We start from the raw sequence: 9,234 nt of genomic DNA on the forward strand, positions 1-9,234 counted from the left end.
GCATTGGACAGGTGTTCTGGACCTGCTGGGGACTGAGGGCAGTGAGTTAATTGTAGGTATCATTGGGGAGGTTGTGGTCTAATACTGCCCCAGGGGGGCCAATTCCTGTTCTGGTGTGGGAGTGTGTTTGTTCAAGCTTACTGCCTTCCTAATTTGGTTGTATCTGGATTAGTACAGCCCCACTATCTCTCGACATATTTCGCTGTTGTCAGACGTCATGCCAAGCCTGCAGCTGAAGAGTCGAAGTGGCCGAGTACCGGTGGGGTGGTGAGTAAAGTTGTGAGACAAGAGAAGGCGTTAGCTAGACAGGAGCCCTACGAAATAGGCACACATGTTTTAGGAGGTGTGCGAGATGCCTTGCTAAGGTGGCTACGTTTTAGCAAAGTGAAAGTAGCAGCAAAGTCCTGCGATATTGCCGACGTGTTAGTTTAGGGAGGCACAGGAAAGTCTTTGACTGCACGAATTATTCCCGGTTTAGGTCGGATTCCAGAAGCATCAACTAGAGGTACATGTAGATTTATCTGATGATGGCCAAAATGGTATTTTTAAATTGAGCTGCAGGTCAGCCTTTCAAAAAATACCAGGAATGGCTGAGAGTCGTTCATGGTGTGCGCTGATGGTAGGTGAGAACACTGTAACGCCATTGAGGAATCGTACACAGGTCGAGTATTTAAAGACCTAAATAGTTCATCATGTGATCGAAGGTGGCCGAAGACACAGTTTCGCCCGGAAGGGCGTTACGTCAAATTGATACAGTCCGTTCGTTGTTATAGAAGGTCTCTTTTGACGACCGAGAACACAACACTATAACAATACACTGACAGAAGGTCGATGTATAATCCGCCGTGGTTGCTTAGTGGCTATGGTGTCGGGCTGCTAAGCACGAGTTCGCGGGATCAAATCCCGGCCACTGCAGCCGCATTTAGATGGAGACGAAATGTTCAAACACCCGTGTATTAGATTTAGCTGCCCGTTAAAGAGCCCCAGGTGGGGAAACTTTCCGGGGTGTGTCTCATCATCAGAAATGATTTCGGCACGTAAAATCCAATAATATATTAAGGTCGATTGATGTATATTACTGGGCACAATAGAGACAACCAAGGGCGTCATGTATAAGGGGCAGTGGGTAGACATTCTTCGTTGCGATGTGATTGAAGTCGCGATAGTCGACGCAGAGTGGCCACGTGCTGTCTTTCTTTTTCACTAAGGCAAATGGTGACTTGATGATGACTCAGTATCGTTTGTTAGCATCTTGTTCATTTCTACCTTCATTACTTGCCACTTCAACGCTGAAACTCGCTAAGTAGTCGATGAATTGGCTGAACATCTTCGGTCTGGATACGGTGTTTCACAAAAAATGTGTGGTCCAAGGAGCGGCTATTTAGGTGAGAAATATATCTGTAAAATATGATAAGTGACCGAGAGCTTCAGCTTCACCAGGCAAGAAATCCGCGGCAATACGTTTCGCAAAGGCATTGTTAGAATAAATGGCAGACTTGCAAGGCTCACGAGAGACGCCGACAGCAAACGTCTCAATGCAGCGGTCCGTTAAGGGAGAAACAGAGAGACAAAAGGCAAGGAAAGGCAACGGGTTAACCAGTTTTGGTACCGGCTGGCTGCCCTGCGCTGGGAAAAGGATAAGGGGAATAGAAGATGAAAAAAAAATGAAACAACTGAAAAAAGTCACAGTTTCGCCCTAGAGCGAAGCATCGATAGGGATAGGAAATTATTGGACAGCTATACAAAGTAAAGTCAGTATTTTTATCGGCCGCATAACTTGTAGACGAAGGCAGACTAACTAAATTATCATTATAACGTAACGCTCGCAAAAGCAAACATGAACACATATGACTCGATGACCATGGAAATTTCCTGACATATCTCTGGCATGAGGAAACGCGGAAGCAGCAGCGAACGAGGTGGCCTTTCTACTGTTTATCACTTCAAAGCAAACTGAGCGCTGAGAATGCACAACATGCACAAAGCCATCAGCAGTCAACGCAGATAGACTATACCCTTAATCAGATCGCTCTCAAGATATGACCGGGCGACCGCGTAAAGTAGCCACATACACAGCTGCAGCCGGAATAGAACGACGCCTCCCTCTTTTCTCCCTCGCCTTGCGCCTCGCAATATTGGGTGCCTCGTGCACGACGGAGGACGGTGCACTTCCTCCCCGCTTTTGTGTCGGGCGAGATTGAGCCGCGATTGTCGACTCCTCTCGCACGCCTTCACTCACACATACAGCGTAGGGCGCAAGGCAATGGTGTTAGCACCCTTGTACTTTATATGGGACCTCACGGCAACGCCGATGGCGGAAATACGCATATTAGGCTATCGCAATAATAAGTGAAATGCACACAATAACATGAAAGTACGCCCTACGACTTTCAAAGTCCATCGCACAATTCACAAGCCCTTAGGAATTCGAGCAGAGCGCTTAAGACCTTCAGTGGCGAAACAAGTCGGGCACAATGTCCAACAACTTTTTACTCTGTGAAGAGGCGATCGCGTAGGTTTTTGAATGCCGTCGTGAGCAATTTCCATGACACATTTATAACTTGTCACGGAGATTGATCAGTTAAAGCACTGACTGTGGCTAGTGATATTCCCGTTGGCGGCACTTGCACTGTGAACGCAAATTTCACCGCAGGAAAGAAAGTGCAGTTGTGGGTGACAGTTAGCACGGTTTGAGAGACTGTGACGTAGTGCTTGAGAACAGCGGCAGTAATTGATGATGCAAAGTAATTTCCTTCTTGAACTGGCACGGACCAGTTCAATATCCGTCAGGACGTGCGGTGGCACATGAAGAAAGTCAGTCAGCCTTACGCGAATCTCGGGTGGAGCAGGATGATGGCAGAGAGGGTGGGGGGGCGCTCAAGGCGGGCACTCCTTGCGGAGCAATCGATGAGCGCAAAATGATCAGAGATGAGCTCAAACCGACGGCACTCCCTTATGACGGCATCGGCATAGAAATGTTCGTAAAAGCAGGAGATTGCATGAGTCATCCGCAATGCATTTGAGGATATGTCATACTTTGTCGGACACTGCCATGGTCGTGTCCGTTTTGTGACAAGGGGCGAGAACGTCTTGATTGTGGGAGATGTATGACTCGGTAACACTTTGGGTGCGGGAAGGAAGCTGCTTTTTTTCTGGCTAGCTGTCGACCAGAGGTATTGCCAAAAAGGTCGGACAGCTTCTGCTTGAACAGCTCCGAATTAGTAAGTTCCTCTTCATGTATTCGGAGCCGAACACGCGGAGTTGTTGCCACGTGGAAAATAGCATAAGCTCGAATCATAGTGGGGCCCCACATTTTCCCTTTGCTCACACATTCGCGCCTGCGTAGCCATTCTTCTACGTGCGGACCATCGCGACCGAAAAATCAGCCGGAGTCATGAGGATGTGGAAGCGCAACCTATTGCTAGTGCTAGGCACTATTGAATAACGCGATCTTGGATGCTTTCTTAGATAGTCTTTGGGTATCTCGCATCTTTATCATGATAAGTCTGGCATGATATGTATCAATATCTCTTTTTCCGATGCATGAAAGAATGAATAGCGTATCTTAAGGCACAAGACACTGCTATCGCAACATCAGCGTGCGCAAATAAAAACACTGGCTAAATTCTACTTCTCAAGCTGCTACTGATGCCACCAACGCCACAAGAATGTAACTAAACGCAGCGGCATAATTTTTTTATTTCCGCCAGAGCCCTCTAGCGAGGGCAGGCGATGACATCAGGATGCTGTAAAGAATATGAAAGGTCATCGCAGCTTTGTGTGCTCTCTGTATGCATGATGCGTCAGAAAATGTCGCTACCAGGGTTGGTGCTGCTGTGCACTTGTCCGGTAATTCGATATTGCGTAAACAGTAATACGTTTTCGGTAAAACGGTAAAACTCAACAGCGGTGTTTGCACCATCGTGCACATGCTTCTTATTGACATTCTTGTAACTTGATTGCGACCCGCTAGTTGGTCAGCAAGCGGAGCAGTGACTCCCATCAATTAGAAAAGCGACAAGGAAAGACCACTGACAGCGCCACGTATAAAAAGCTTTCATGGTAATAGCTACAGCAACCCAATAGACTGTTTCGGAATGAAAGTATAATTTCATCTAGAGAGACAAAAATATTGAGATACTGGCAGACATTTCATTCAAGTGAAACATAGCCGGTCGGAATTAACCAATTTCCAAGCAAACAACTTTTTGCTTGCGAGCTTGCTGTTGCATTAGAAACATCTATACTAAGATATTCACGAAGGTATCGAACTATAACATGACACAAACTGACAGCATCGTATCGAATACACCAGTTGCGGTAGTATCTTCTATATGTATCTCAAATACTTGCTGCCCGAGTATCTTGCATTGTATCAAGTTCAAGTTCAAGTTTATTCATCAACGATGTCAGTTTTACGAAGAATTGTATGCAAAATAAGCACTACACAGAGAGTCCCAAAGTTAGAAACTGTCAAGGGGACTCCCATACATCAACAAATTGATAAAAGGAAAAAAAAACGATACCATTGGAAAGTATCTTTGCCCAGCCCTGCGTACCTGGTCTGGATATCAGATGGTGCAACAGATCTCCGTTTCAACGAGGACGGAGACCCCATACCTCCAATAAATATCACTTTAGATGAAGTGGAGATGAATGGTTTTCAAACGTACCTATGATATTCGAAGCATAAAGGGAAAAGAAGCGGTTACTGTAATGGGGTTTTCATAAGCTATTACCGGTGATAAATATATTTCTTCAGACGGATGGCACCTATGGATTCACTAGGGATGATTTACGCGTACATCGAGAGTAAAAATAAAAAGTGCTGAAGCTAAGAACCGAAATGCGCAAATTATAAGTGTAACGTGATTCTTGCCGAATGATTCGCAACTTCACACCTGCACATCTTAATGAATCGTTAATATTGTGCAAGCATGGTCAGATTTGCTTGTTTCATAGTAAGTGAACCGCAAAGCCGGTTTACAAAGACCATATTTATTCGTCAGGTGTTTTAATGGTGCCTATATTGTTTAACAATCGAGAAGGAATTCTATTTATAGACGCAAACGTTCGCATCGATGTTGGAAGTGAGCGTTTTCTTGTTTTTATACTTAGTTCTGACCATGTGTTTGTTTTCAGTTTGTGCAAAGCATATTTGCAATAAATATAGGCCAACTACTCAAGCAAAGGGTAGTCATCCTTAATGTTGTTCACAAGGTCATAGGACCTGCACTGTACACCGCATGCTGGCGTCATAGCGCTGAGCACGCGTCTTTACATTATTGCGCAGGATCCTAGTCATGGATGGAGGCCACGTTGCCGAGTTTGGACCCACACTTGAGCTTGCATCAAATCCGTGTTCTCGTTTTCACACCATGCTGAATAGAGCAGGACTTACAGCAGAGGATGTTCGCGTTGTTTCGGAGCCGGCGAACACGGTTGGCACTCACCTGTAAGTCTGCTGACTGCGGCAACATGTGAGCCCTCATACAGGCAAGAAATGATAACTGCAAATAACAAAACGATGAGTTATGCGAAAACCTCTCTGTACACATTCACACCGTTGTCAGATTGCCAGCTTAATAAAGAGAAGACATAAGCAGGAACAAGGCATCTACAAAAGTCATCACCATTCCACTCTGTGAAGGAGCATGACCAGCGAAGCTATGTATAGTGATGACTATATTGAGTGCATGGTGATTACTACATTGATAGAATAAAGACACGTACCTGTGTTTTCTTGATTCTACTGCCTCTTACTTTATTTGGTTACCATAGTGATCATCGCTTTATACTCATTATGATAGAGGGCCATGAGCTGAACGACGGTGTGTGTGCGAAAACATTTATTGTAATGAGGTGAGGAGGCTCGACTTCTTAAGCCAAAGCTGGACGCTCCCACCTTGGCACTGTCAGGTCAAGCCTTTCAGCGACATCATGGGCCCTCTGGACGGCCCTTAGTTGGTCCTGAAACAATGGGCTTTGAATCCTTTTCTCCCACTGCGTCCATTCTACAACGAGGTTGGGGAGAGTCGCGGGACACCCCGCCAGCATATGTCTTATTCCAATGATGCCATTACAATCGCTGCAGTCCGTCTTAATCTCCCTCTATGGATATATTTGCTTAATGGAGTACGGTGTGGGATATGTACCTGCACCTAAGCGCAGTGAGACTGCCTGACCCCTGTTCAGTTTTGAATGTGGCAAATCGCCTGCGTCCTCAATAGTAGTGTTTGGTAAAGCCGTTGTATGTTAATAAATGAACTCCAGATTCCCTGGCTTGATGGTGAACGGCTCGGTTGTGACTGTCATGGTTAGCAAGTCCTCGTGCCAAGTCATGAGCAACCTCATTCAGGTTTATCCGAGTTTCGTCCACTTTCCCCATATGCGCAGGACACCATCGGATTTCAATTCTCATAATCCCAATGTTTTCAAAAGGTTTAGCTGCAACATCAGCTACGTAGCCTTTATCAAAACACTGTATAGCAGATTTCGAATCACTGCAAATGCAGGCCCACTTATTACTGCTGCTGTGAAGATTTTTAGCAAACGTAAAGTCTATACATGACCGATGACGCGTAGTTGGTACATTGACATATGTATAACATGTGTATGTGTTTGGTATATGTACATGTGTGTGCCGAACCTATACAACAGGAACGACACAAACCACTTTCCGCTTGGCCAGGTCAGAATGATGTTTAAATCGCCTACAATGACGATGGACACAGAGTCGATAGGAGAGATGGAACCGAGCACGCAGGTCTAAAACGTGTTATTCTCCTTCTTGGACGTAGACGGTGGGATGTACACCATTGCAATGACGGCCCCATCTTCAGGGACACGCTACTGTTCTTCGTCGGACGGAAGGTGGCTACGCGGTGGTGCAGGCCCGTCGACCAACACGCGCTCGGCGTTAGCGGCTTTCCGACACCTTCGCACCTATTCCGTCTTGCGCTCTCGTTGTTGCTCTTGGAGGGCTCGCTGCTCTTTCTCGTTGCGCAAAGTACGCGTCCTACCCATAGCACGGCCAGAACGCAACTGCTGATAACGTCGCTAGGTGATGTTGACGTCATGGTAAAGGGGCCTACACATTGGAATATTACAGAATATCCCCCCTCCAGATTGCTGACCTGGCTCTACCTCGGAGCCGAATGAGCAGAGCTATATGGATTTCTTCGTCTACCCGAGCCTCTTTTACGAATACAGAAAAAAAGGGGCACGTTGCCAAATACAGCTTCGCGGTAGAAGCGATGTATACTGCGTACATGTACAGCACAGCCAGCCAAAACAGAGCAAATATTCAAATAGTTTTCTTTCTCGTCCTTGGAGACTGACTTTCTGCCTGAATATGCCTAGCCAATAAGCCTAAATTGTATCGCTATCAATAAAAATTTGCATAATATCTTACGTTACTATCAGCAATAAAATCTCGGTATAATTAGCACCAGAAGAAGCAGCACACATGTAGTTTGATGGATATGACGTACAGCTTGCATAGCGATTAGTCGAAAATTTTCCTCATTGTAATTATCCACTGAAATACCGACCCCTAAAAACAAATAAATCATTTGGGGTTCTCGACATGCTTCAGTTTCATTTACTTATGGGTGTATTTATGCTTAGTACCCTGCCGGAATTTACAAAATAAGGCACTTAATAACAATAAACAAATAAATATCTGTTATATATATGTACTGTGCCTCTGCGCTATGCACCCGCCATGGTGGCTCAGTGGCTGTCACGCTGTGCTAAGTTCAGTTTTTCAAACGCGCCAGCTGCAGTTAATCAAGGAGACATGAAAAAATAATGCTCAGCGGAGCTGTATATACGGTTATAAATAGGTTCATAATGTAACGACTGAAAATAAGACACAACCGGCCTTGAATTTTGTTTTTGACAATGTTTTTGTTCTTTTTATAAATTGCATGCTCAACGATTTTCATATTTTTAGCTTTCCTTTGTTTACATTTCGGATTTATTATTTCGTCGCAAAGGTGACTATCACATTATGATCACTAAGATATACAGCCAGTGGATCTGTGGCGACACTGGAAAGGTTCTTTGCCAATGTGAGGTCTGTACACGACCAACGATGTATCTCGGGCCCACTGATGATTGTTTAACATTGAATGCCAAATCTTCTGAGGAAAAATGCAAAGCCCCATAAAGTTTCTAAGTAGATACCCTAGACAAAAATGTGGCGTTAGTGTCCATGGGAGCTCTCATGCGCGTTGCCTCAACCTACATGGGAATGATGGGAAGTACAGGCTTCGGATTGACTTCGATCTATAGACTAGCGGCGTCTGCTTGCGGCGCAGTAAGAGAAACTATAATCATATATTATCGCGTAAAATCTCATTTTATTTCTGCAGTATCTTATATTATGCAGAACACATTACATAAGCTTTGTATGACTTCGAGATTGAAGCACGGTTTGCCACCAGGGCACACAAGGGTGTTCAAACTTCTACAAATCTGTTCCCGATTTAGCGCCAGACGATGTATTAATATTCACTTGACAACAGTAATAACAACCGTGTATGTTCTTATATAAAAATACTCATCATGTATTTGTGGAAATAAAAATTTCGCGTTTGTCAGAAAGTGTTGTGCCTTTGAGAGGAATGCTACAAGTGTTGTCTGCTACGATGCCTGCTAGCTGCGAACGCGATATTTTTCTCGCAGAGGTCAGGCACTTGCGCACTCTCTCGCTCCTTCGAAAGGCTGCGTCGGCTGTCACGATTGCTGAACGTCTTCAAGTACTTTTAAGCACATCTGCTGCAGTGCTACCTAGGACGCTTGTTGCCTCGAATGAGTATGTTTCATTATATTTTATATTGATGTACCCCTTCTGAAGCCACCGCCAGCAGCTGTTATGGCGTGCCTTTGTACTTACCCATTTTGGGACAGCAGACTACAGACAGGAAGCAGTAACCTTTACTACCACAAGTAAGTTTGTCTTTCAAAGTCTTGTAACCCATTTCAATGAGCACATGAACGACCAATGCGTAACGATGCCCTCAATAAAGTTTGATTGTCAACCCACTGGAAGTACAACTGTCTATGTGTTGTACCTGTAGTGCCTTCCTTTCGCGCTTCTGAAGTTTCTTAAAGCACGTAACGCTACAGAACCAACCTAACACACTTAACAAACCAAGGTCAAAACGGTCAAAACACGTTCTTTCAACGTTTGCTATGCCGTCGCGTTCTCGTCAGGGCTTCGACGCC

The 9,234-nt window shown here is 45.0% G+C and overlaps 1 protein-coding gene across 1 annotated transcript in view; it reads left to right on the forward strand.

Moving 5' to 3' along the window:
* LOC142588589 (ATP-binding cassette sub-family C member 2-like) overlaps positions 1–5,732 on the forward strand; it is a 121,023-nt gene extending 115,291 nt beyond the window's left edge. The window contains exon 8 of the mRNA XM_075700425.1: positions 5,294–5,732. Coding sequence (XP_075556540.1) covers positions 5,294–5,459 — 166 coding nt within the window. The 3' untranslated portion in view covers positions 5,460–5,732. The remainder of the gene's footprint in view (positions 1–5,293) is intronic.
* The last annotated feature ends 3,502 nt before the right edge of the window (positions 5,733–9,234 follow it).

The sequence above is a fragment of the Dermacentor variabilis genome, chromosome 7, assembly GCF_050947875.1.
Source record: "Dermacentor variabilis isolate Ectoservices chromosome 7, ASM5094787v1, whole genome shotgun sequence".
NCBI classification, from domain to species: Eukaryota; Metazoa; Arthropoda; class Arachnida; order Ixodida; family Ixodidae; genus Dermacentor; species Dermacentor variabilis.